At 39.6% G+C, this 27,786-nt stretch overlaps 3 protein-coding genes across 5 annotated transcripts in view; 2 read left to right on the forward strand and 1 right to left on the reverse strand.

Annotated features, from left to right (window-relative positions):
• Positions 1-2,156, forward strand: part of PTPN2 (protein tyrosine phosphatase non-receptor type 2) — a 30,776-nt gene extending 28,620 nt beyond the window's left edge. The window contains exon 10 of the mRNA XM_032181361.1: positions 1,897-2,156. Coding sequence (XP_032037252.1) covers positions 1,897-1,918 — 22 coding nt within the window. The 3' untranslated portion in view covers positions 1,919-2,156. The remainder of the gene's footprint in view (positions 1-1,896) is intronic.
• PSMG2 (proteasome assembly chaperone 2) lies at positions 593-13,570 on the reverse strand. 3 transcript variants are annotated; one of them, XM_032181364.1, is made up of 8 exons: positions 13,452-13,570; positions 11,796-11,967; positions 10,951-11,009; positions 9,900-10,018; positions 8,823-8,996; positions 7,779-7,899; positions 7,259-7,396; positions 593-767 (listed from the first exon to the last, which is right to left on the reverse strand). In XM_032181364.1, the coding sequence occupies exons 1-7, from the start codon at positions 13,506-13,508 to the stop codon at positions 7,277-7,279; spliced, it is 822 nt and encodes a 273-aa protein (XP_032037255.1). In that variant the 5' UTR covers positions 13,509-13,570; the 3' UTR covers positions 593-767; positions 7,259-7,276. The 3 variants fall into 3 exon arrangements, with proteins under 3 accessions (XP_032037255.1, XP_032037254.1, XP_032037253.1); XM_032181363.1 differs by lacking the exon at positions 593-767 and adding an exon at positions 5,416-5,930; XM_032181362.1 differs by lacking the exon at positions 593-767 and having other exon boundaries at positions 6,825-7,396.
• A 93-nt stretch (positions 13,571-13,663) lies between these two features.
• Positions 13,664-27,635, forward strand: CEP76 (centrosomal protein 76). The gene is made up of 12 exons (XM_032183461.1): positions 13,664-13,748; positions 14,177-14,332; positions 15,009-15,090; positions 15,490-15,714; positions 16,768-16,953; positions 18,681-18,778; positions 19,450-19,578; positions 20,665-20,856; positions 23,566-23,732; positions 24,983-25,316; positions 26,571-26,788; positions 27,319-27,635. Exons 1-12 carry the CDS (start codon positions 13,671-13,673, stop codon positions 27,455-27,457), a joined length of 2,004 nt encoding a protein of 667 aa, XP_032039352.1. The 5' UTR covers positions 13,664-13,670; the 3' UTR covers positions 27,458-27,635.
• The last annotated feature ends 151 nt before the right edge of the window (positions 27,636-27,786 follow it).

Genomic DNA, 27,786 nt, shown 5'->3' on the forward strand with positions numbered 1-27,786 from the left:
GACAAAATTGTTTTGACCAGTGAATTGTGCCACGGGAGTAGGAGGGAAATTAAGCATTAGATCTTGTAGAGTATTCCAGGCGATAATTTGGGTAAAACTCTTCTGCTCCCTCAGTATCTGACTTGGGACAAAATCCTTTAAAAACTGAATTTGCAGGAGGCTCGCTTTCCGTACTGCAAACTGAGCCCTTGTGATATTTCGTTATTCTGTAGGATTTAACTTTACAGCAGTTGTGCACAACTCGGATGTTAAATAAGAACAAATGTGGGCCAAAATGGAAGACCTGTCAATCCCAGTGACCTTTATTTTAGGAAATGCTTAAAGAAAGAGTGAAAATGAAGGAAACGCCTTCTGACAACCTACTCCTCCTTCCCTCCAGTTTCTGGCAAGCTGTTGGCTGTTTCTGTGTCACTTCCAAAATGCTGTTGTACTTTGATTCAGAGTGTTACTGTGTTGTTTTTTTTCCCCATTTTGGAAATACATCAGTCAAAATACTTGATGCATAGTGAACTTCTTAGAATTTAATGAAAGTGTTCGACTCTCAGATGAACACTTCTATACAAATCATGCATGTTTTAGTAAATATCAATTAAAAAAAAATATTTGGACCTTAGTTGCAAGTAGTTTGCAGGTTTGGAATTAGTCGTTCAAGTTTTCTGTTTGATTATATCCTTAATGCAGGGACGGTCCACTTAAGGTGATGGTACGATTTTGTTTTTCTTGAAATGTGTCAAGTAAGAGACTTGAATTCATTGTGAAACAGAATTCTGGGAAAAAAAAAAAATAAAAATACGTAATTAAGATACTGCAAGGGAAACCTAGCCAACCTTGTTAAATCTTGAGTGAAACGGTTTACTTGCATCAATTGATATTCCACTGAATAGGGAAAAAGTGCAAATGTGTATGCATGTACGTGTGTTTGGATTGTGCAGGCAATCAGAAAGCCTGGCTAGCTTTAAGTTTATTGAATGTTAACCAAATTATTTAGTTTGCTCTTTGGCATTATTACTTAAGCCTGACACACTTGACGACTGCACAAGAACCTAAGTTAATGAATTGATGACAAAAGAGGGAGTCTTCTGCATGGCCAAGTGGCTTAACTGACAGGATGGAAGTTGTGAAGTTGACCTAACTCACGGTAGTCTTCCTGGGTTTTTTAACCCTGCTGCCCCCCAAAGGTTTAGGTCAGTCTTTCATTTTCATGTATGAAAAATAAATGCGTTCAAAATTGCACCTCTGTCTGAGTCTTTATTTAAATTGGATAAATACTTGGGAGAAAATTCTGCTGTGTTCTAAATTCACAAAGAAACCTGCCGTATAAATCACTGCAGTGTTCGCAGAGCTTAGAAGCATTTTACCTGTCGCTCCCAGGGTGTTTTAGTGCTGTCAATACCACGGTTTTTGTGTGTTCCTTGGCGCATAGCCCTACCTTTGCAAAGAACCAAATGTCTAATGTCGGAACGTCTTCCTCGGTATGGGCACGCTTTGCCTAGAAACTGATTTCCATGCCTCTGTGCCAGGAGCGGCCCTACAAAGCTGTAACAGGTGATGATAGTCTGAGATGCGGCCTTCCGTAGTCCCACTAAGGTCAAAGAAGACTCCTCAGTGCTTGTGGTCGGGCGCACGAGTAAGTGGCTTGCTGGACTGACCTATACTGGAAGCTCTCCAGCAAGTGCGTGCCGTACACTGCAATGTGGAAATCCCCTCTGGAAAGGCGACGGCTTTCCAAGAGTGCTTGCCACAGACAAACAGTAATCAATCAGTAGTCACTGCAGGGAGTGCATGAGAAGCTGCCTGGTGTTTTATAGTGAGCTGCCGACCCGTTGTCTGTTCTTGTTTCTTTTTCCTCGTACTGTGTACTGAATCCGTGACTTTCTTTTGCGTTGTATGTCGTAGGCCGAGACTGACTGACACCTAAGCCTTCGCGACTTGTGAATATTCTGCAGCTATAAACTGCAAATTATTGACATGCAAAGCGAGACATGAGCCCCTCTTCGGGAACAAAAGTGGGGTCTGTTAAATACCAAGAAGACCTCAGTTATCTGTTTACAGCGTAAACTACAGCGAGGGGATGAAGAACACCACCAGCATGCTACTTTGCAAAACAAAATAATTTGCTGTCTTGTGTTTTTATAATGCCTGTATTAATGTAGAAAGATGTAAAAGAAATAAATTAGGAAATATTTTGTTTTGTACTGCCATTCTTATTGTATTTTTATACGTTTTTGGCAGCATTAAATATTTTTTTAAATCGACAATGTGCTGTTGTGTGCGCATTATGTTAGGAAGAAACGGTTAAGAGCCTGTTTGGAGCAAGCAGAAATGTTTCACCTTCAGGTTTTCTGATACCCTATCTTAACTAGAAAATCGTGAAATGTTCTGATTAGAATGGGCTTTATGCAAATATTTTTAATTATTCCAACGCTAACTATTGTAGTTTCAGCTGGGAGGAGCACTTGCACATTTCTTTTGTAATGCACCACTAAGAATATTGTTTTATTAATCTGACCAGTTGGTTTGGTAATCCTTATGTTTGCTATAAAATACTCACAAAATGTTCAGAATAACGCTGGGAGGGGAAATGTTTTGTTGTTCATCCTTTAGTGGAAGGGAAGCTGGGAAAGCCAGAGCTACCCCAGCATGCCCAATGAATGGTGCTGAGGGCGAGGTGCAAAGCACACAGTCAATGGAGTCGTTAATTAAATGGGTTTTGGATTGTGCCATCAGCGTGTTGTACGTGTAATGTTTTGCTTCACATCTCCAGTCTGTCGGTGCTCTCCCTCTCGTTCTGAACAGCACCACTGGGAGAGGGGTGAACGGATCGCTGGCTAGAGGAGTCGGTGTAATGGCCCCAAGAGCATTTTGAGCCCTGTACCTTCTGTAACCGGGTTAACCGAAGTTCAGTGCTCGCTCAAGTCCTCACAGTTCACTGAAAAGCTGCATGTTATTAGATAAAAATGTCTAACCTAGCGTGTGGTGAGGCTTTACATGGAATTTGTACTTGGCATATTTTTGTAACAGGATTTTTGGACAAACCATGAGGTCACTGAAAATAGGGAGAAGAAAAACACATGGAATGTGAGCATTGGGGACACTGTTTCTGCTACACCATGTAACCTGAAATTTTAACAAGACTTGTTTTTGAGACTGATAGGTGAAAGCAAGTGTGTTTAGAGTTGTTTATCTTCAAGGTGAAGGCAAAAGAGGGAGGGTGGGTACTTTATGCCAATATGTAAGCTAAAAGCCTTGGCACCATTGTGAAATGGTCTGAATTAACAGTCTCCTTTGTCTAAATACCTTAATTTAAGTGATTAGCGTAGTTCAGAGTATGTATTGGAGGAAACACCATCCTAATTGGATTAAGCTTTCATTTTCAACTTGTGGCTGTGAGACCAGGAGTACCTATAACAAAGGGTCAAGATCTGGCCAAAACCACTACAGTAAATCCCAGCGCTGCTGAATACGGGCACAGGGCCTGTCCTTATCACTTGACACATCTTTGGATACAGCTTTCAGCAATTCAGGGCTTTTAATTTAAGCTTAAGATTTATGAAGATTTATATTTTCATTATTTTTGTTATCTTTGGATTGCAAGTGAACATAATGTGTAGGACTAAGTGGGAATGCATGTGTACACTTCATTATGACCCGCTGCCATCTCAGATAGCTATCAACTGCGCAACTCATTTGTCTTACTGCGTGGAGTGCTGACCGCTGAATGTACCTTGGCCCTTCTCCACCCTGGACTCTGTTCTCAAAATGTTCTTGAAGTTTTTCAGACTGCTTCCCTCAGCTGAGCTGCCTGCCTTTGGTTTTAGGCTTAGCTTCGTGAGCAGGCGCAGGGGCGAAGAGTGAGTGGTCCTGAAAATGGGGCCGTGTCTGGTGGCTTTTATCGAGGGCAGGCTCAGGGGGTTCCTGCAGGTGCCTCCCACCTGCTGGCTCTGCAGAGCTGTGGGTCTTGGCTGCTGTAAAACCTGTGTGCAGAAAGAGGAAGCGGGGAGGCTGCCAGCTGAGGGGGGAAACGGGTTTCTATCCCTGGGGCTGGAAGGAGCGGGTGCCCAGAGGACAAAGCGCCCCCTTCTCCTTCTTGAGGCTTTAGGCTGCTGCACTCCCCCGTTACCGCTTCCCAAAGCTGTCAGTACTCACCGCTCTACTCCGTGCCAAGCTGCTAAATCTTCCATCAGAAGATTAAAGAAAATAAAAGCTTAGGCTCTGTTGCATTTCTTGCAGCTGAGGCATAGTTTCAGTGTATTTTTTGTATCTAAAACACATTTCTGCCTCCCAGCTAGCTCCATTAGTCAGTTCCTAGACTCCAAGGAACTCCTGCAACTGTAGCATTTTGCAAACAGCTCCAGTCGCTGCTTTAGGAATCATCTTTGCCACGATCTGGCCTCTGCTGCCTGGGTTTCAGATAGGTGCTGGGTACTTGTCGTTGCAAGAGACATGACAGTTATGACCCTGAATTTAAAAAAAAAAAAAAAATTTTTTTTAACAATGAGCACTACTCTAGGGAATCCTATCATCTGGTTGTGCCATGGTGTTCGCTGTTTCTAATAATATACGAAAAAAATAGTTTGTGTCATGTCTGGAATGCTCAAGGCTTCATCCTGACTATTGGTAAGTAGCTCATAACCCAGGAACTAGAACACGAATTTCTGCAGTAGTGATAATTGTGTGCTGCTTCTGCCTCATTTCAAGAAACACACAGACCAGTTCTTACAACAGAGGATGGCTGACAAAGGTAAGCCAAGGCATCGTGCTGGTTAAAAACACCAAGCTGAGGTAATATTCTCATCAGTGTCTGTAAATACCTGAGGGGAAGGTGCCATGGGGATGGAGCCAGGCTCTTTGCAGTGGTGCCCAGCGCCAGGACAAGGAGCAGTGGGCACAGGCTCTGAGCCCCAGGCCGCCCTTGTGTGCTGTGCGGGTGGCCGAGCACTGGCACAGGCTGCCCAGAGAGGCCGTGGGGTCTCCTCATGGAGACCTGCAGAAGCCGCCTGGCCGTGGTGCTGGGCACCCTGCTCTGGGTGGCCCTGCTGGGGCAGGGCTCCAAGAGGGCCCTGACAGTCCCAGCTGCTTTGGGAGTCTGTGAAGTTTTGAGCGTGGAGTTCATCAAAACCTTCAAGAGCATACAGAATTTTAAAAGAGCTCTAAAGTGATAAAAATAATAACTATGAGCCTTTTAACTGCTCGCAAATACTAGATTTCATGCCTCTTACTTCTGGTTAATAGCTGAAAAGAGATTCTAGTAGTGTAAATCTTCGTGTGACTAGTACCACTATAAAGTTCAGTCAATTCAACAAACTATAACCAAATATCATTTTGTATTTTCCATTACCTTTTTTTTTCACAAATTTATTGCAAGATTTAGAATAAAAGATTAAGAAACTGTAGAAGAATATGTTAGGGGGACAGGAAGTTCACCCTGATTACTGATAGTTAACCACATGAAGGTGCGTTTAGGTTAAAATACATTCAATTGTTACTTAGCATTTTCTTAGAGATCTTGTCACTGTGTTATAAATAGGAACTTACCTGGTACCTTCACGCATTATATGTTCTCCAAGTTATAGTACAAATGGATTTTAGAATAGGAATATAGAAGAATATGTACTTTTGAAGGAATAGCAGTTGGAAGGACAGCATCTTCTCTGAAACCAAGTGGATACATTTTCCAAAGATGTTTTTAACATAAGTACTGGTTTATTCAAAATTACAGCAATAAAAACTACTAAACTATCTGAGTATCTAAGCTATCCAAGAGACTATTTTCCTGAAAAATTGTGCCTTAATCTGCCATCTGTAAAAGAAAGAAAGACAAAACTTCCATGCCTCAGAAAACTTCTGAATGCTTCTGCTGTGGTCCAGCGGTCCAACGCCCCCTTGCTGTTGCTTTCCCTCTCCTAGCTTTTTATCATGGCTTCTCCTTGCTGCAAACAAAATTAGTAAGGCTTGGAATTTAATTTATCACAGCTGCTTTTTGATGAAAATTGCTCTGCACTTAAGTACCTTCTGAAATGCTGCATCCCACCCCCATTACCATTCAGCATACCTAAGACTGCATCCTGATCAATACAACCAATTAATACATTTTACTATTTGATTAATTTTCTGTGCATGCCCAAGCAACACTACCTGTTGCATAAATAAGGTTTTAACCTTCAGATTTTTTTTGTGTCACTTAAAAAAAATATCACATAAGTTGACTTAAGTATTCCAAATGCTTTTTTTAGTACCTTGGTTATTTTATATTTACACAAAATATTTCAGACCTTGAACAAAATTAATGCCTGCTGTTAGCAGCTGCAGGAAACCCCGGTCGGGCTTGTTATTTGTATGTAGCAAAATGCCAAAGGTTATACACACTGCCTCCCTGCAGGCTGAGTTTTTTTGAAATAAATAAATAAATAAATAAAATAAAATAAAATAAAAGACTGTGAGCCAAAATAAATAAAAGACCAAAACTGAACATGCAGCTTAACGATGCAACAAGTACCATTACAAACATTAAACACGTGAATTACTCCTCACCAAACCAGCACTGCACGCTAGGCTGATACAATACCCAGGTAGCAGCAGGCTGCCTGCTACCAAGGCAGCGTTTTACTTCCTTTGTGTTTCAGGGCACTAGAAACGTCCTCAAGTTAGTCTGAGACGGCTTGTCTACCAAGGAAGCTTTAATTTCAGCATCTCAGCGGTGCTTGGAAGAAGGATGGAAATTATACCGTGGAAGTAGGCTAGAGGAGAGAGAACAGGCTGCCATGCACCACTTAGTCTCCCCAGCTGAAGCTACTACACCAGCATTAGGAAAAGAAGGCAGAAAGATCACTTCTGAGCTTTATTTACATCAACGGGAGGGGGGGGTTGGAAACAAGATCCACAGTTAACATGGAACAACAGGATCTTATCTTTCTAAAAAGATCTAAAAAACCTGCACATGTATCTCAAGTTACCATGAGCTTTTCCAGTGCAATAATACTTAACCAAATAATTGTTTATTTTGTGTTTTTTTTTAAACATTTTATTTAAAAAAAATAAAAAATAACCAAACTTATTCAATAAACTGTACAAAACGTATTTCTTTGGTCGATTTCTGAAAGTTACCTTTATTTCCTTTGTTAGCCACATATATGAAAGGTTTTTTTTCCTAAACCAGGAATTTATGTACCTAACAAATTAAATTGCTGTTGCTTGGCAATTACTATAAAATCATCTTTTCAAGGGGTGTTTGAGACTAGGCTGTATATATGCAACTTACAGAAGAATTCAAGATGGATCAGAAGAGTGCAGGTGGAAGACCGTTGCCAAAAAGTAAGCGCCAAGAACTCGGTATTTTCCATTGTGAAGAAGTATCTGGTATTTCCTGTTCTGGAGAAATATCTGTGGAATGGCTTCCCTGCAACAATGACAGAATAACTCTCAAGTTTTAAACATTAAAGCAATTTAATGTAATTCACTCTCTGGCATACGTATTAAAATAACAGGCAGCCTTTCAAATGTCAGTATCACCGTGGATTGCTTTAGAGAAGAGTTCTGGAAGATTAAACTAGATCAAAACTTTACACAATTTCCCTCCCACACCTGTTAAACAAGGCTGTAATGTTTTTTGTTGTTTGTTTTTTTTGTGGGAAACTTCCTAGTGAGATTTTAATCAAAATATATCTTTAATTTTGCCCGTTCTTTATAACCAAGGGCAAAAGTTGACCCAACTGATGCAAAAAATGAAAATAAACAATATAAAATATTAAAGCAAGAACTCTAGATCAAACAGCACTTACTTTGCTTTTAATTAGCTGGAGCCATTCATTAAGATAATTAACAAGAGCAAATGCATCAGGGATATTGTCCCCTTCCGAGCAGAATTTCAGAAGAACTGCCATTTGGATTCCTTTTGAACAACTGCAACAAGAAGCAAGCAGGCATTTGTTTCTTTTATAAACCCAGAACAGAAACATTTATTTATTAAGTGCAACAATCTGCATGTTGTTTGTTTAAAAAAAAACAAACAAACAAACAAAAAAAAAAAAAACAAAAATAGGAAAATACAGACTTTATATATATACACACAATCCTTACATATGCCTATGAAATATATTTCTCTTTTCACCCCCCTCCAGATTTGCTTGTTTGCGTTTTCATACTTCATGATTTCCTTCTACATCTTGAACTTGTTCTTTACTTTGTAAGGCAAGAATCCTAGGTCATGGCAGGGTTATTTGGGGATCCTTTCATATCCTTGGTTTGCATTTTTGCCCTGTTGGGGCATTTATACAGATCATTTTACAGATCCCTCCTTCTTCTATGTGCTTCAAACAGCAGTTTTGCAGGCTGCATATCACTACTTTATTCACAATATTCCCATTTTAAGAAAGCACACGGTAGAACGTGGGAAAACAAGCTCCAAGCAGGCAGAGCAGGAGAGCTGACAGTTAAGAGTAGGAAGAAATTTATTGCTAATTACTATTATTAACATCTAGGAAGAAAACTGACAAGAGTGTCAGAAAAAGAACATTAAAATCTAGCCAAGGACAGCTTCCTGAGAAAATGAAATTAACACATGCATTCTTGAAATACCTCTTTTGATACAATGGCCTTACACATTTAGCATTAATCTCACATGGAACAATTTCCATTGTATCTGAGCCTGAAGGCTTCTCACTTCCTGTAATATTTAGCTGAAATTCTACTAGTATTTCAAAACTCTGTTCTATGAAAAGAGGACTTTTTTTTTCCTACAACTTTCCACTTTAAAAGATAATTTTACTCATGCACTAAAATCAGGACCTCTGATACCTTTCTGTGTTTATCTTCAGGCAACTCACCTCTCAGTAAACAGTAGTTTTGTGATGCCACCTCCAGGAATATGTAAAACCTTTTCTCTATCATTTATTCCAGGGTAAGCTGCTATTTTTTCCATTTCTTTCCACTTTAGCTCCTGCATACGGCCTTCAACTGCTTTCTCAAGAGCTGGTGTAAGCAGGTAGCGCAGTGGTGTTCTAGGAACAGATCAAGAACACACTCAGGGTGACAATAAGAGACAGCACTGAAGTTAGCGCTTGTGACAGAAAGGAAGTACAAGCACGAAGGACCTCTAACCTGCAATGATATATTGCAGTGACATTCTCTTCCTCCCCAAGTCACAGTTAAAAAGTACTTCTGGGTTCAAAACAATATACCCAACTTTCTGCCACAAATATAACCAAATGTACCTGCTACAAGGGTAAGTACTGGATACATAAGCACGTGAGTAGGAGAACTGTTGCTATTAAAATGATGTACATATAAAACGATTTTATTCCTTCAGATGGGAACTGATTCTATTAAAGTTTGTTAAAGTAAGCTCATACTTCACTGTGTGTATTTTTAAAAGCTCACACGACAGATATCTGCAGGCTTCATTAAAGTTGAGTGTTTTCTGAATGTGTTACCACCACTCTTCAGTGAGTCTGGTGACAGAGTTATTCTGTGGTGCTAGAAAATCCTCAAAATGAAAAATAATCAACAAGAGGTTAAGAGAAACTAACATTCTAATTAAATGTTAAATATATAATCTGTGGCCTGTATGTTAGCAGCTAATCCTTGACATAGCTTGCAGCCACGAGAAATGAAGAAGTTAAAACTGATGTTCTGTGGCCAACTGACAGTGCAGGCCAAGTGCTATTCACTGTTATTACCTAAGCTGTTAACAAGCTGTTACTAACAAAGTTCAGAGAGAAGTGCTGTACAATGTTCTGTTTTAATAATATTTTAGTATTTATTTATTTAATACATAATAGTATTTTATGACCTACCTACACAGCAAGCAGAAGAACCCTACCAAAAGTACTACACAGAGGGAAACACAACAGTTTGCCAGAGAACATGAACATTAATTAGATCTTCCAAGGACACAAACATACCCAAGAAGTTGCTCATCATCGCGCTGGTACGCGTGGCTGCTGGACAGAAGAATGACTCTGGCACATTTACTGCTTTCCACCCAAGAAAGCAGTGCTTGGCAGAATGGCCTGTATTTGTTCTTCGTGCAGAGACAAAGAAAAAAAGAAAAATGTATTGTGTCCTTAAAAAAAAAAAAAAGCCCAAAGCTGACAATACTAGATGTTACATTTAATGCTCAGCAATGATCTTGATTTTTCTTCACATCCCTTTAGTTTTCACTTCCAGATTTGTTTTTAGAAAGCAGAGGACTGGCTGTTTACTTGATCAAAACTACAGTTTAAAATACAAAACTACAGTTTTGAATAACAGTGCTACCCACTTTGTATGCCATTGGTACTAATGGAAAGATGCTAAGTTCACACTCTGTTTTGCCAAACTTTGCCAAAAACTGTGGTACCATTTCTTATCTGGAGTGGTATTCTGCTCATTTAACATTACAGCCAGTGTCTAGTTAACGAGTCTTATGCAAGTCTTTATTTCTACACAATGAGCGTAATGAGTGCAGTTTAAATGAATGCTGAACACTGACATAATTCAATTGGAGTGACAGAGAAAAATTAAGCTATTACAATAAAAGACAAATACACAAAGAGAATAACTGTAAGGAGAAAAAAAGAGAAATGGATAAAAGCCAGAAAGTTTTGTGTTTTGTTTTGTTCCAGGCTATTAATAACTAAGGTCACATGAACACCAAAATCTACTGATATAAGTGTTCTAGGCCTTGGAAAAACAAAACAAAACCTCAATCCTTTTTGAAAGCAGACATCAGCTTTGATCTAAAATTGTATTAGGAGCAAAAGGTGTTGTAGCACCAAGGACAGAAACATTTTGTTAGTGTTTGGTCTGTGTTGTTTTTAACAAAATGCCTTTTAACCTGGCAGAGTTCTGGTTGTGCTTCTTTAGTCTGTTTGAATAATGCCATAAAATTCACCCATGCCACTTAAATGATTTGCCAGCAGAACCAAAGAAACTACTGAATAGTGAACTCAGAACAACAGTGAGCATACATACCTTTATGAAAGGTGATCTGATCTGCAGAACTACAAGTTTCTTCGAAGGTAATGAATACACTACAAGGAGAAATAACTGAGTTTCACAAGAAAGCAAGTAAGAAATCTAGGCTTAGAAGTATCCAGATTTATCCACTTTACAAACCTGAGGACAGTAAACCTTTCAGCTATCAAATCCTATTACTGTAAAGAATGATTACTGTTAAAAATAAATACCTATTTTATGCACTGTCTTCACTGAACTTAATTTCACTCGTTATAAATTCAAAGGATTGAATGAAGTAAAATATTTGAAGATCTGCTTCCTGTAATCATTCAGATAATCTCCTTATACAGCTTTGCAAAGATTATTTTGAAATTTCTGTGATTTAGGAGAAAAAGAAATGAAAACAATAGAAATTTAGTGATGAAGACAGGGAAAAATCCTGAGAATTGAAAGGGGGCAGAGGATCAACAAGGCAAACATAGGTGGCAAGGAAGAAGCAAAACATCTTTCTCCACAGAATGCAGCTTGCATTCCAGCACTTCGCTTTAAGTATGTGCACACCGCTTGTTGCTTAGGATTAGAACTGTAGAGAGCTTTGGCTGCACTGTAATATGGTCAAGAGTCAACATTTCTTACTGGTTCCATATGCCAAACTGGTTATCCAAAATAACATGAGTAACAGTTTCCTCTGCGAAGTATAAATACATTCTTATCTGTAAGTCAGAGATTTAGTTATTGAAGTTGTTATTCCTGACCTTAGTTTAAACATCGTTCACGTAAGCAAAGCGTAACAACACAAGTAAACGTAACCTTCTTGCACTGTATGCATCTTGCCAATATCACCAGCGTTCAATACACACCTTCAGCATTTATACTCAGCTCCACCGAATTTTCCTTTGATGTTGCATACGGATTATTGCCAACCATCGGCACCAGGCAGTCCGTGTAGAAGTAACCAATTTTAGTCATGCGAAGTGTGGAAATCACCAGATCAATTGCCAGTTGACCAACATTTCCCACTGACACTGCTGGCTGTAAAAGAAGTTACAGAATTAAGGTGTGTTTTTTACAGTGTGTTTTACGGACAGAACTATACACCCTTCAAATAGCAAAGGTTCAAGTTAGAATACTTCTGGTTAAACACAGGATTTCTTAAAGTGGCAGCTCATCTTCTAACAAAGGTGACTATTTCTTAGGCTGGTCCCTGTCCCACAGAAACCTACTGGCCACTTCTGTGACTAATGGTCTCTTGCTGTAAACTTAAACCAAGGCTTGGAAACTTGTCTCCTCCCTCCCTCTTTTTGGGTACAGGGTAGGTAAAAGTCACTCTAAAAATGAACGCAGAGATTGGGCGGCCTCAAGTGACACCTAATGGTAATGTTGATATTACACCTAAGACTGTAAGCGTCAGTTTGACCAATGTACACAGGACATTTTCCATTTTCTTGTAAGGATGGATGTCATCTTGGATTCGTTTTGTAGGAATTGCCATGGGTTATCACCAAGCCCGGCAGACACTGACTTAATTAAAACAGCACAGAAAGAGAATTTCAAGCAGTTGTGTCCTTTTACAGATACCAGCAATGACAGATGACATTCTCAGTTGCTTCCCTGTGACTTCTAGGCAAGTCTGTGCCTACGACTTTGCTAATGCCCAAACTGCCACCACATGCGGAAACACAGTGGATCTGATCCTGACAAGCTCACAGCAAAAGCAGCCTTACTGGTGCTTAGAGACTGTCACTACAAGCCAGCTGAAGGAAACAGCTGTGACCTGTTTCCTCTGACTAGTCAGCTGATCCGGAATGATTTCCTGCACCCATGTGAGTTCGCAGAGTCACAGAATCACAGAATACCCCGAGTTGGAAGGGACCCACAAGGATCATCGAGCCCAACCCGTCAAGTCACGAGGGGCTGAGTAGCTCTCGAGATGAACGGTGGTGAAGCTGCTTATAAATAAGACACTAAAGGAACTTAGGAGAAGGAAAATTAATGGCTTAGTACTTCGCAGCCTGACAGGAACTCTTATCCCAAAATAAACTAAGTAGTCTCAGGCTGATCATCGTCAATTGGTTTCATAGAAGGCTTGAAAACGATTAAAATACTTTCTTAATCCTAAAAAAAATATGATTATTTCATGATCTGAGCTTGAATACAGCACAAATTAGGATTTTATTCCACAGAAAATGTAAATACAACAACTAAATGAAAAAAAAAATACATATATTTATTCCAGTGCCGACCCACAGGTCCTGCAAACGTCGCGAAATGACACATGCCCTGTTAACCTGGGAGGGAGAGCACCTAACTACAGCCCAGCAAACACCGCCGAGCTCCTCAGCAACAACACCGGGGGGACGCCGAGGAGGGAGGAACCGACGGAAACGGAAAGCAACGCGCGGAGCCCTGCGAGGGGGAGGGCGGGGGGGGGAGCTGCGCCCAGGCCCGCGGCCGGCTCCCCTCAGCGGCGCCCAGGGGCGGCCTCACGGAGGCAGAGCAGCCGCCGCAGCGCTTACCATGAGCAGCGTGAAACCCTGCAGCTCGGGGCCGCCGCCCTCGCAGGGGACGAACATGCCGGCCGAGGCGCTGAGGGAGCCTCGCTGAGCTGAGCCTCGCCGAGCCGCCTCAGCGGGGCGGTAACGGCCGCTAACGGCCCGCCTCGCGCCGCGACCGTTGGCGGGCGGCTGGGGGCGGGGCCCGGCGCGCGGCTCTCCCCTACCCCCTCCCCTCCTCTCATGGCGGCCGCCGCCATGTCGCTGCCCCCCGAGCGAGCCTCGGAGCTGCGGGAGCTCATCCAGCGGCAGCTCCTCAAGGTGCGTGAGGGGAGGAGTCCTGCCCCTCAGCTTGTTTCCTTAAGGCTTAAGACCCGGGTACTCCAAGTGTTGGATTTTGGGAGAGGCGAGCAGCTTGTAATTAATGGGTTTGCAGACCTAATTAATAGGCGTACGGACCTCTCTCTGAGTAGGGAGGCTCAAGGAGGCTGTCAAAAGCAGCAGAGATGCTAAGTTTTGGTATGCTCTTGGTATTTTTTTATTCGTTATAGCTGCTTTATTGAGATAAGGTAACTTCTCTGACGAGTTCCTACTAAATTAAAAGACTTAACTGTGTGCAAAAAGGGAGTAATCCTCATGGAGTAGTTATTTCCACGTTCCTGCACTCTTACAGAGTCATAAGTAAGAGTCTTTAGTCATAAGTGCTATCAGTGGCTTGTAGTTGTAGCCTATCTTGCATTTTCTTTCAGATGGATGTCCACGGCAGGATCAGAGAAGTTCTTGCTGAGACCATACGTGAGGAGCTAGCACCTGAGCATCAGCAGCTGTCCACAGAAGATCTGATAAAAGCCTTAAGACAACGAGGAATCGTTGATGATGTTATGAAAGAACTTAAATTTGTAACTGTAAGTAGTAACTGTCAAGGAAGGATAAAATTTTTGCTTATTCTTCTCATTGATGTGGTGTGTTGACAAAGTTCTAACTCACTAGAATCATAGAATCACAGAATGGGTTGGGTTGGAAGGGACCTTAAAGATCACCTGATTCCTACCTCCCTGCCATGAGCAGGGACACCTCCCACCAGACCAGGTTGCCCAAAGCCCCATCCAGCCTGGCCTTGAACACCTCCAGGGATGGGGCATCCACAGCTTCTCTGGGCAGCCTGTGCCAGAGCCTCAGCACCCTCTGAGGGAAGAATTTCTTCCAAACATCTCATCTAGATCTCTTTTAGCTTAAAGCTGTTCCCCTTTGTCCAATCCCTATGCTCCATGATAAAGAGTCCCTATTCATCTTTCCTGTAGGCTCCCTTTAGATGCTGGAATTTACTTCTAAAGGTTCCTGAGGGTTTACCGATTTGTGATGTTCTGAGAGCAGAGCAGCATAATGTTTGTACTAAAGTAGATCTAATGATGATACTATATTGAAAGTATTTGTTCAGTTTTAAGTCTCACGTACTAGAAGGGAGCATACACAAGGAATGACATCCATTTGAAATGGAGGATTCTTTACATTTTAGAATACTGTGGGAATAGTGCTGTTGCCTCGCTTGATACCTTAAAAGTGTCTTAATTGTGATTCCAGGATGTGAATGAAAAGGAGAGGACTTCTGCTTCAAAACCATCAACACATTTTGTTGCTAGAGAACCACCAGTTCTGAAAAAAAGTATGTTGCTTGTTTATTCTTTTTTTTTTTTTTTTGATCATAGTCTAGAAAGAAATTTGAAGTGTATGATTATTGAATGTGAAATTAGTAATCCAGTATGGACAGGATTCATTTAAAACCTCCAAACTCTGGAGAAATAAATGTCTTTCCTGCTTGTCTAAAGGATAGCAGTTCATGTAAGCAGCAGATATTAATTTCACTTAAAGCTTGACTTATAAGGGTTTCGCTTATTTTGCATTAAGATAGTTTCTGTATATTTTAAAATCACTTTCTTCTAAGGACTTGTTTGTGGAAAAAAAAAAAATCACATTTCTATTCTCCTGTTAGGTAGCTGATATTTAATGTGCTTCCTAAGTGCTGTTTTTGTAGTCTCTTCATTTTTGTTGCTACGCTTTACAGCTAACATTGACCCAACACGAAGGTATCTTTACCTTCAGGTTCTGGGTGGGAAAGCTTTTCTGGAACATCTTCAGGAACCAGATCCTCTGCCTGGCCAAATCTGTTCTACTTTCACTCTGTGTTTACATTTCCGAAATCAGCGCTTTCGTTCTAAACCCGTTCCCTGTGCCTGTGAGCCAGACTTTAATGATGGTTTTTTACTTGAAGTACACAAGGATAGCCTAGGTAAGGAACTGGTACTGTGGTGTTTTTTTTTCCTTTCCCTGACTTTATAGTTATTCTGAAATGTGTTTGATATTATTTAATATTATTTGGTTGTTGTTTTTTTTCCCCTTAATCATGTTTTCCAAGGGAAATTGATTGCTCTATTAGGTTTTGCTACTTCTACATCTCTCTCTATTCTTACTTCTTTTTCACTCTAAAGTTGGTCTAATTTAAAAGTTACTTTATCCAGAACTGACAATGAGATAGTAATGTTAAGGATGGTAAGAGATGCTAAGATGGCTGTGATTTTCACAAGCTTTGTGCTTTCAAGTGAAGAAGGGGGCAGTATCTCCCTGGAGGTCCTTGAGAAGCCTCCTGGATGTGGTCCTGGGCAACCTGCTTTAGATGGCCCTGCTTAAGTAGAGGAGTTGGACCTCCAGAGGTCCCGTCCAACCTCAACCCTTCTGTGAAGAGAGATTTAAACTTGTCACCATACGGAAGGGAAAATGTTATTGTGCATTCAGTTTGCCTACCAGGCAGGAGACGTCTGCAGAACAGGCAGTTATCTGCAGCCTGCATTACCTGTGCTGTTGGTAGCCAGGGAGCATGGCAGGAGTTAAATGGTAAGGGAGGACTTGTGGAGTAAATAGGGAAGACTTAAGCTGGTGGGATAAAGGAAGAGTGTATTGATGCTGTCTGAGTCCTATAGAAATTCAGGGAGGTATAGTAAATAGACTCAAAGTTACTAAGAGCATGTTTGCAATTGCTTTTACTTAGTGGTACTTTAATATTTACTTTCTTAAATGTTAATCCCATTTTTAATTTGTTGTACAATTAAACCATTTACACTAGGGTAGTCAAATCGAGTAATCTTTTTATCCCCTATCTGAGTCGATTGTAATCTTGCTGTAGCTCCATCCTAATCTGAGTTTGATTTAAGATAGGATTGTTGTTGATGCTTCTAGGTGCAATATTTTCTTAAAATGCGGTGTTAATGTGTATCTTTCCCTTAATTTGAACGAGAACTTGGGATAATAATATGCTGGCTGTTTTATGTTGGTTTAATAATGGCAGGTGACGGAAGTAAAATGGTGGATGCAACCACCATGTTATCTATATGTGATCCAGTGCACATGGTTCTGATCAAAACAGACACGTTTGGTGAGACAACCCTAGTAGCATCCCATTTCTTGGAGTGGCGATCTGTCCTGGCTGCAGAGAACGGCATAACAAACATTGCTGTGGAACTCCTGGGTGTAGGTAAGAATAAATAATAGGCATATCACGATGACTTAAAATACCATGTACTAAATTTGCTTATAGGCTTAAAGCAGTATTTATGATGGTGCTCAGTCTTAGTTCAACTGGAAAATTACTGTAAGGTATCCTTAGGAAATGTTTAGGTAAGAGACTAATGGTCAGATGCTTGTGTTAAGAAAATATTAAAAATGAGTGTTCCAGTGTCTGGGAATTCCCACAATTGGTTTTCTGCAGAATCTGGGTAAATTATCAAAACAAACAGACATAAATCAACCAGTGCATCTCCAGGAATCTGTCAGGCCAATGCACCAAAGAGTAAAGTCCACTTTGTGTCCCTTTCTTAGCAAACTAGCAATTGCTAGAGAAAGTAATCTGTGCTCTGCTGCCTTGTAGTCACATAGCTGGAAGGACACCTTTGATAGAAGGGATAAACAGCTTTGTTTAGGTGCTTAGCTATCAGTATACACGTGTATCTTTGTGTGTCACCTGTCACCACTCCCTGTTTCAGGTGTTTCATCCTAATTGTTCAGGACAATACAATTCAATGGATAAAGGTTAAATCCAGGACTCAATGTATCATGACTTCCTACTAGTTATCCCAGAACTTGGTCAAGTTACAGCTGAGCCATTTGAGTATTCTTTATCACAGTTTCTCTACTAGTTAGTTAAGCAAGGCCCTTGCTAGTTTCAAGAGAGTAAACTATATCTTAAAAATATCTTGCAAATAGCATATACTGTGTAAGTCATGCTTAACTCTTACCACCTTTGCCTATTTTTTGGATGATTTAGTGCACAGTTTTATCCAGTGAACATAAATAGATTTATGTTTATTTACTGATATGTTTGTTTGCAATTTCAGGATAAAATAATGCTAACTTTACTAAGCAATATGGGTTTGGATAGACTCTCAGGTAGACAGCTTTTAATTTATAACAAATAACCTTTGAAATATATGAAAATAACTTGTTTGTTGCTTGTATAGGTGATGGGAGAAATTCTAATCTACTTCTCATTATTTTTTTTCCTAAGTAATAAGGTACAAATCCAGTTAATCAAGTGCTTTTTGTCCTCTTTTAAACTAGTCATTGTACAAAATTCATCAAGAACATCAAAGCATGCTGGCAACTCAGATATATAGACAAACCACTACGTGAGGTTTCTGTTGCTCATACTGCATGTAATTCCATATCTCTTGTAATTTACTTCTTCTCACTGTTTATGGAGCCCAAAACTTTAAGCGTTATGCATTAGTATTTTAAACATGATTATTTGTATGGCATTCTGGGTCCTTCATAAAAAAAACATATTGAGTGAAATGAAATGGACCCTATTCTAACTACTTAAATCTGAGCTACCTGTGTTGTCAGTAGGAACAGGCACACTTACAGTGTGGCTTTTCTAATCAATTTTAGATGCCTCAAAATAGATGCCTTATTCTAGACACTTATAGAACACCATTCAACACATTGTATGTCCTGATATTGGCTGCAAAGAGAGCCACGGGTATTTTCTCAGATCTAGGTGTCTGTTTCTTTGGCCCTATTACCCTTTCTTTCAGTCTTACTTTTGTTAATCTTTAAATGAAGACGCTTATGTTGTATGTACTTAAAGAAGTGTAATTGTTTCTTGTGATTATATAATTAAAACAATAATTTATTCCTGTGTCACTGATGTGTCTGAGTAAAAGGAATTTAAAGGGACTGATTGAAATGTATTTTGGTTCGAAGGTTCAGAATCAAAGGTTTCTGTTGGTGTTTTGAACATCAGACTTGAAATGTATCCACAACTCAGTAAGACGCTGTCTCCAGAAATAACTAATACTCAAGTAAGTAATTTTTGGGAAGGCTGACATATTCTTTTGGGAGGGGGAAGAGGGGAATCTCAGTATAGAATTACTCATGTAGACGTTGGGGGCTGTGGGTTTTTGAGTGTTCAATAGTATTTTTTTTTCACTCAATTTAAATATAATTGCCTCTTTTAAACTACTTTGTTTATACTGATCATTACTTTATTTGAAATATTACTGTATGTAGTTTTTCTAATTGCCCATATCAAAGCTTCAAGAAATGAGTATGAAATACTTACCTTTCTTCAGATACTATGTTTCCTTGCTCTCTTTTTCCATTTGAAAAATAATTTCAACAGTCAGCTATTCTGCTTGAAAAGCCAGTAAATGGTGGCCTGAAGGCGCATGCAGATATTACTCCACGCTTCACAAGCTGAGTAATCCTTCTGTACAGACATGCATCACTGAAGATGAACACTACTTCAGTCAAGCTTGAGCCTACAAACAAGAAATGTAAATTGAGGTTTTCACTCGTTGGATTTTCATTTTAAAATACTATTCTTTTGCATTGGTGTGGGCATGCCATGTAAATATTAAGCTGTATTTTACCTAAGACAGGATTTGTTGTTGATACACTTATTGATTACATTTTTGTTCTTGTTTGGAATTAGTATATGTATCATCTGTTATGTTTATTTTCTTACCTGCAGTTTACTTTGGAACGTCAGAAGACAGCAGAAAAAGAACGACTGTTTCTTGTGTATGCTAAACAGTGGTGGAGGGAATACCTACAGATTAGGCCTACACACAACACGAGGCTAGTAAAGATCTTTGCACAGGTTTGTAGATTTTATGAATATGCTTACCTGTTATTTAAGTTATCTTTTTATTCTTAGATTTTTAAAGTTTATGTACGTAGAATCTGTATAGATTTATGATGTGGCCATGTTCCAGTCAGGGCTACATGTGGTTTAGCATGCTGAAAATGAAAATTTAAGGATTAAACTTGTGTGTGTTTACTGAAGCTTAATACCATTATGTAGAAACAAGTCCTCCTGGCACCCCTACAGAGGAGGTAATAAAGCCTCCTTAGTCCTTTCCTGAATAACCACAAATGTCAAAGGCTTAAGACAATAAGAATTTAAGTCAGTAGAGATCATAAATGAAAGAAAGAAATGGGGAGGGAAAGATGATGCAAGGGCAATCACCACCTCCTACCAGCAGACTGATGACCAGCCAGTCTCCAAGTAGCAGTGGGAACACATGAGGTTATCAGAATTATGCGATAACTCAGTTATTATCCACTTTTTACATGTAGTGCAGAAGCATATATTACGTGCTTTTTTTTTTTTTTTCTTGCTTGATGACAATGTGGAAACTGACAGCAGATGGAGCACAAACTGTTCTTTTCTGTCTAGAATATCCTACCAGTTACAGAGCCAGTGGAAAACCTAGTTGTAGTGTCTCTCTGAATTAATTGCATTAATGGTCTTGTGTCTTAATTTTAAAAGAATTTTTCTGTCTCAGTATTTTTGAATTACAATTATTTGGGAGAGAATAAATTCTATCGCAAAAAAAGGTGGTCTAAAATCTATCTTTTGTGATATTTTCATTGCTGCAAAGTAACTGTACTTTATATTTACATCGCTTGCACCCCTCCCCTTTTTCCTATTATTCTCCCATGAGTTTTTCTCGCTTGCACCCTTCCCCTTCTCTTCCCCAGCCCTGCTGCAGGAGAATTAGAGAGCGACTGGGTGGGGGCTCACAGCCACTGGTGGGGCTGTGAACACCACACCCTTGTTTGGAAGGTGATGCTGCTACTGAACACACCTGGTACAGCCAGAATGGGAGGTGTCACTTCCGTGAAGAGAAACAGGAGGCACTTCAGGAAGTTTTAACCGTGCTGTTTGTTTTTATATGTTAAGGATGAAAATGGAGTGAACCGTCCAGTGTGTTCCTATGTCAGACCGCTTCGAGCAGGCCGCTTGCTAGACACACCTAGGCAGGCGGCGCGGTTTGTCAGTGTCCTGGGTTATGAAAGAGCTCCTGTCATTGGAGGAGGAGGTGGCAAACAGGAACAGTGGTGCACCCTTCTTGCTTTCATATGTAGAAACAAGGTATGTGCAAATAGTCTGTGTGTGACACCTTGTCATTGGTATGTTCTAACTGAGGTTACTCATTAAAAACAGGCTGTGAAAGGTGGATTTGGTCCATCTCAGAGAATTCTCTGTTGCAGATGGCTTATTTAAGATATTTTTAGAGACCCAGGTATTAAATGGTAGATGAGCAGGCTCTCGAGCAGGCTTGCTTTCTTTTCTGCTCTTGTTGAGGTCCAATTTCCAATACATTTTTCAATTCTGTTGGACAGTGAGGTTGCTACATTGGCTCTAAGATCCTATATGGTTATGCAGTGAATTGATCCTAGTATGTAGGCCACTAGTTTTCTTCCTGGATTAGCCTAGAATTATTGGAAAAGTCTGTTTTGAAAAACACCTTTTGTATGTATATGTGCTAAAACATATTGATGGTAAGTCTTTGTATTCAGTTTTTGCAAGATAAGGTTTTTCACTAGAAGTTACTGCCTAGTCCAATATTTGTATCACATGGCTATAATAAATGAAATAATTATAATCCAGAATGAGTTAAAATTTCTCAGGTATCAATACAAGTAATACCACTCCCTTTTAATAGCTCTTTGGAGTGATCACTGCTTTTCATCAGCACTGAGATGCTTCTGCATTCAAAAACTGTCTCACTGATGAGATAATTGATGATGATGATAATTAAAAAGATCTGCTGTTCTTGGCAGCAGGAGCTATATCTCATTTTTTAGACCAGTCTCAAAGACCACACAGCAAAGGCATTAGCTGTTGTCTCTGAATATAGATTTAGATGAGATGTTTGGAAGAAATTCTTCCCGCAAAGAGTGGTGAGGATGTGGCACAGGCTGCCCAGAGAAGCTGTGGATGCCCCATCCCTGGAGGTGTTCAAGGCCAGGCTGGATGGGGCTTTGGGCAGCCTGGTCTGGTGGGAGGTGTCCCTGCTCGTGGTGGGGGACTAGAAGCAGGTGATCTTTAAGGTCCCTTCCTACCCAAACCATCCTGTGACTATAACACAGTATCACACACAGGTACCAGCCATGTAAAGGCAAGCTCTGAGCTACCTGCTGGCTTTCAGATGAAAGTGATGAGAGTGAATATGAGTTTGAGGACTGTTATGGTTGGAGGTGCAGAGAAAGGGCAGTGTAGTGGAAAGCTATGCAGAAAATAGCTGAATTTAGCTCCTGCGACACCAGGTGGACCATTATTACTTTTCTTAAGAAAAACAGCGTGGCATTAGATTGTTTTAACACTAGTAGTGAGCTAAGCAGCACACAGCTGCTCACCCACTCTCCCCAAGTGGGATAGGAGAGAGAATTGGAAAGGTAAGAAAGAACTCATGGGTCAAGGTAAGGGTGTTTAATAAGTAAAGCAAATGCTGCGTGCACAAGCAGCGCAGAGCATGGAGTTTGTTCACTGCTTCCCATCGACAGGCAGATGTTCAGCCACTCCCAGCCAAGCAGGGCTCATCACGCATAATGATTTCTTGGGAAGACAAACACCATTGCTCCCAGTGTCGTCCCCCCCTTCCTCCTCCTTTCCCCCAGCTGTTATTGCTGAGCATGGCCCCACACGGTGTGGGACAGCCCCTGGACAGCTGTCCTGGCCGTGACCTCCCCAGCCTGGTGGCTGGCAAGACGTGAGAAGCAGAAAGGTCCTTGGCCCTGTGCGAGCACTGCTCTGCAGCGACTGAAACATCCCTCTGTTATCACCACTATTGTCATCAAAAGTCCAAAACACAGAATTGTGTGAGCCTTTATGAATAAAATTAACTCTATCCCAGCCAAAACCATGACACATTATTAACACAGTTTCAACAAAAACCTGGTTTAGATCTACTTATTTGGATATTTGCTCTGTACATTATGGTAGGAGAAGATTGTGCTATTTATGTAATGAATGCTGTGCTTTATATTATGAAGGCTTTGTTGCATGAGGAACTTTTTTCTGTTACAGCTAACAGTTGTGAAGAACATTTAATTAGACATTAAAAAATTGGTAGCAATAAATTGATGAAGAAAACTTTTTTCTGCTTTGAAGGAAATACAGCTGAGATGACTTTCAGCTTTTCCATAGTCACATCTGTGGGAGATCTTAAATTTAAAAAGTAAAGTAAAATTGCAGTAGATCTATATTTTATTCAGTGACTATATTTCCTAACTCTGAAAATACTGAATAATTTCTGATACTGTCTTGGGTATTTGCCTTATATACATATGTACTTTTAATTTGAACATTGATCTGTGAAGACAATGATCTGTGAAGACAATGTTCAAATTAAAAGAGGTTCTGGTTTTGTTTTACCTGAAGTTATCCTTAAAAGATATGTTTTCCAGTATTAGTACCACACTGTACTGAAATCTAAAATAAAAATAGTCTGCAATGAGACTAAAACAATTTATTCTGTTACAGAAAACCAAAACTTTACCACAAGAAAGAATTCTTTACTTATCAGAGAAGCTAACCAGCTACTGGTATGGGATAACAAGATTTTTTGGTAAAATTAGCCTGGAAATTTCAGAATAGTTTGTACTGGTTAGTTTTCACATTATACAGTTAGCAGAATTAAACTAGGTCATGATTTTGGCCATCTTTGATTCTCCTGCCTAAATAGGAGGGAAGTGTGACTTATTAAATAACAATTGGAGAAATAGAATTGGTTTTCTTTCTTTAATATTTTTAGCTGTGCCTGATACTTAAACCAAATTAAAAATGCTTACTGTTTAGGGTGATTGTGAAGATCATGCTAACCTTCTGTGCAGCCTTCTTCTTGGATATGGATTGGAAGCCTTTGTGTGCGTGGGAACAAAAGCAAAAGGAGTCCCCCACACTTGGGTAATGACTTGTGGAACCGACGGAACGATTACCTTTTGGGAGAGCCTAACGGGGCATAGGTGAGTTAACAGAATGTGAGAGAACTGAACAAGGTGTATTGAGATCTGTGTAGTTCTTTGGTTATATATATATTTTTTTTTTTAGTCTCTACATTCTGTCATACATGCATAACTAAGTATTTAAGTGTCTAGGAGGCTTTTGTCTTCGAATTTGTGTTCTGTGTTCTGCTGTTTGAAGAGTAACTGGTTCAGCGTGAGGTGAAGTAGTTCATCAGTTTGTAATGTACTTTTCAGTAGTTTAATACAGTGTGGTAGCTGTTTTGTCTTAGAGCAGCTGATCATCTTAATTTATGAAGAAGGAGATAAAAGCTGATATGATTGTTTAGGAGTCCATGTGTTTTTTTGTTTGTTTGTTTTTAATCTTAGTTCATCTGTGAAATCAGTGTTGCATTACTTTGTTCCCCTACAGAAATCTCTGTGAGTTCTCTGAACTCCTCTCACACTTGAGTCATTTTAGAAGGGCACGTTGTTGTTCTGTATTTTAAAGCTTCTGGTACCTGTTTGTTAAAAATTCTTTCCCTTTTTTGTCGTTCTGCATGTCCTGTTGCTCAAGGGCATAGAGTGGTACTCAGTCCCAGTTTTTATATGGAAATGAAAAAAATATGTTCAGAACTTCAGTGATCAGAAATTCCCATTTTCAGATGACACTCAGCACTATGGTCCAGACCACTATACTTCTTAGTGCTGTTTGAAGCAATAAATTTCTTGGGAAACATAATTTTTGTAATATATAGCTTCAAGTTGTAAGTACAGTGGGACCATATACGTGAATGTAAAACTTCTGGCTTTGTGAAAGGAGCTGATTAATAACCAGTGTTGAAAATAAGCAATTGTGTTTTTTGCCAGTGATTATGTATGCTGTGATTAGCATTTTAAGCTGTACTTCCCAAAATGTGATGAACAGTGTGGAAGCTGTATGGGCATGTTTTTATAGTTGCAAAATTTAATTGTTGTTCCGCATCTCCTTGATTAATCAGCTTATTTTCCTACATATAAAGAAGAAAAGTGATGTATTATTGCATTGTATGCTACACCTCCAAAAATGTGTGTAATTACTTTCCTGTATTAGAATTAATAAAATTTCCTCCCCATAATTTATTCTAATAATTAAAAAACTTGCATTATATTTTAAAATGGATAAATGACTTCTGTCCCATCTACATATTTTTACCTTGACATGAAATAAGGTGCTTTAATAAAAATGTGAAATAAGGTGCATTAATAAATAAAAACTGAATGTTTCTGATCAGGTATATCCACAGGCCTATCAACCCTGATGACCCTCCGCTAGTTGAACAACCCAAGCCATTGTATCCCTATCGCACAATAGGTTGTGTCTTCAACCATCACAAGTTCTTTGGAAATTGTCAGCCCACTGACGCTGTGGAGGTCTGCGTGTTTGACCTGCATGATGAGTCTAAATGGAAGCCCATGAGTGGAGAAGCAATAAAATCTGTCTGCTCTCCTGGAGCAGCATCTTCAGTTCCCCCTTTTCCTCCTCTGTGTGCTTCTGCATTAGATGCTGCAGTAACAAGCAATGAGATAGAGTTGCAGCTGAGATTACTGGTCTCGGAACACAGGAAGGTAATCTGCTTTAAAAACTGTTACCGATCTGCTGAGGTGGTAAAGGTGCATGTTTTTTGTGCACTTGTTTTGCGTAGATGTTTGTTGGTTTAAATAGTTGGGCCTTTGTAACGTGTTTTCTATCACCTTTTGCCGAAATGCAAGATGTGAAAACGGAAGTAACTGAAAAACATCTGAGATGACTGCATTGAGCTACTTTAGACATCGTACTGACTGTTTGCTGTGGCAGTGCTGCAGTCACGTGTGGGTTTATTCCCTCCTTTCCTCTCTTTCCTGGTCTGTGATTTTTGGCCTACTGGCATCTGCAGACCGCTTATGAGTGGTTTGTAAAAGTGCTGAGAAGATAAGCATCCGTAGCACATCTATCACGTTATTATATCTTACTTTATATGTGTGTCTCTTCCCTTGATGAAAGCAGGCTTTCAGTCTTCAGAGTCTTACTCTGAGTGCTATCCAAAATTAGCAGGTATTTTTAGAAGTTAATTTTGTCCTTTATCAAGATTTCCACGTGTCATAATATACCAGAAATTATTCTTCCTGGACTGAATATGAAGGAGATAATATTTTCAGTTCCTGATAACTGATAGCTCTTTTAGCTGATAGCTGATTGTTTATTTTTTTTTTTCTTTTCCAATGTTAGCAATATCTTTACTTTTTAATCTCTCCTACCACATAATGCTCAACCTGAGGGTGGCAAGTAATGCTCAGAGTATGAATCCTGCGCAACGTTGAACACTTCAGTGGTTAGATTTTTCTACTTGCTTGCATTTGTGTGATGGTAGGAGTGCATGTACCATGTTTTGGGAACATGTTTTGGGAACATGTATCCATGTTTTGGGAACTTGGTGTGCATTGTTTTTTGCAGTGAATTTCCAGGAAACATTAGGAAAACGTGGTTATTCTTAGTTGATCTTTCCCATATTTCTGTTACCTATCTTATGCACCAGCACTGTAGTCTTAAATTTCTTCCAAATATACTGTAGCTAAAATATATAGTTTCAAAACTCAGCTGGTCTTGTTTTAGTTGAGTCTGACTTAATTTCTTGTTAAATGTTAAATATTTTGTTGGTGGTGGTTGATTCTTCTGGTTTGTGTGAATCAGTACCTTACCCTTACTGCTTTATGGATTCATATCCATGAACTGCAAGTTAAAGGTTGGTCATGATTTTATTTGAATCTGTACATTATCCAAGCTGATTAACATCCTTATATTTTTTCTGCATGGTTGTCATCATGTTGTGGCTTGACTCGCAGGATCTTGGCCTTTCTACTGTTTGGGATGACCACCTATCCTATCTGTTGTCACCAGCGTTAGCAGCCTACGAGCTCGAACGTACCACGAGTATTTCTGCTGGAAACGAAGAGTTTCAAGATGCTGTACGAAGAGCAGTACCTGACGGTCACACATTTAAAGGGTTTCCTATCCATTTTGTATACAGAAATGCCAGGAGAGCATTTGCCACATGTCTTCGGTAAGACTAAGTATAAATTACAACGTATATGTGAAAACCAAGTAGGAACACACAATTACAAATTGCAGGGGGGTTTTTGTTTGCTTTGATAGTAAAGTTTAAAGAAAATCAAGTTTCTTATATAAGATCTGGAACAATAAAGAATAGTTGTTTGATGCACATAATGAATTGAACATCGGGTGCAGAGCTTTTGTGTTAAATGGGTGAGTTCAGTGATAATAGACTGCTGATGGGTTAAATTAAATATTGAGGAGTGTGTTGTCCTTTCCCCTGAAATACAGTTCATTTAATTTCTCTGCTCTTGCTAAGTGATCGTCAGTGGTCTTGTTCTTCTCCAAGACAACAGCCCTTGCGCTATAAAACAATATTGTTTGTATTGACAGATTTGGGATGCTTGTTGTATGTTAATCATGTTTCAAATAATTGCACTTGTATAACTGAAAACTTTAGTAGTAGCTTATTGATATTTGTTGTTACTGTTATTTTTCTTCTCTGTGATATTTGTTACTCTTGTTTTTCTTTTGTCATAGGTCTCCTTTCTGTGAAGAAATAATCTGTTGTAGGGGTGACCAGGTGCGACTTGCAGTTCGTGTACGAGTGTTTACATACCCCGAATCCGCGTGTGCTGTTTGGATCATGTTTGCTTGTAAATACCGCTCTGTCCTTTGAAAAACAAAATCATGCATGCCTCTTTGGATCTGCAAAATAACGTATCTGCAATATATGCAAATGATGCAATTAAACTAATATTGTATTTTTATATAGGTGCCACGGATTTTGAATACTGTATTGTGTGAAGTGAATTGTATACACGATAATAATTGTATTTATAAAGAGTTTATTTTAATAAAAGCAACTTTAATACTTACAGGAATGTTGTATGTTTCCTTTCCACCGTGGAAATGTATTTCCGTCTCTCTTGGAGCTAGCAATAGCTTCTTAAGTTCAGCACCTAGGAACAGTTCAGTCGGGTATAGGTAATCTTACTAATCTATGAA

This window comes from Aythya fuligula, chromosome 2 (genome assembly GCF_009819795.1).
Source record: "Aythya fuligula isolate bAytFul2 chromosome 2, bAytFul2.pri, whole genome shotgun sequence".
NCBI lineage: Eukaryota > Metazoa > Chordata > Aves > Anseriformes > Anatidae > Aythya > Aythya fuligula.

What these genes read in the sequence shown, in the direction of transcription:
- PSMG2 (XM_032181364.1), bottom strand. Translation starts at nt 13,508, where the DNA reads ATGTTCGTCCCCTGCGAGGGCGGCGGCCCCGAGCTGCAGGGTTTCACG. An exon ending in GCTGAGTATAAATGCTGAAG is followed by an intron (nt 11,010 to 11,795) that starts GTGTGTATTGAA and finishes TTCTCCTTGTAG; the next exon opens with TGTATTCATTACCTTCGAAG. An exon ending in TCAGATCACCTTTCATAAAG is followed by an intron (nt 10,019 to 10,950) that starts GTATGTATGCTC and finishes CTCTGCACGAAG; the next exon opens with AACAAATACAGGCCATTCTG.
- CEP76 (XM_032183461.1), top strand. Translation starts at nt 13,671, where the DNA reads ATGGCGGCCGCCGCCATGTCGCTGCCCCCCGAGCGAGCCTCGGAGCTG. An exon ending in TAGTAAAGATCTTTGCACAG is followed by an intron (nt 19,579 to 20,664) that starts GTTTGTAGATTT and finishes TTATATGTTAAG; the next exon opens with GATGAAAATGGAGTGAACCG. An exon ending in CTTTCATATGTAGAAACAAG is followed by an intron (nt 20,857 to 23,565) that starts GTATGTGCAAAT and finishes CTTACTGTTTAG; the next exon opens with GGTGATTGTGAAGATCATGC.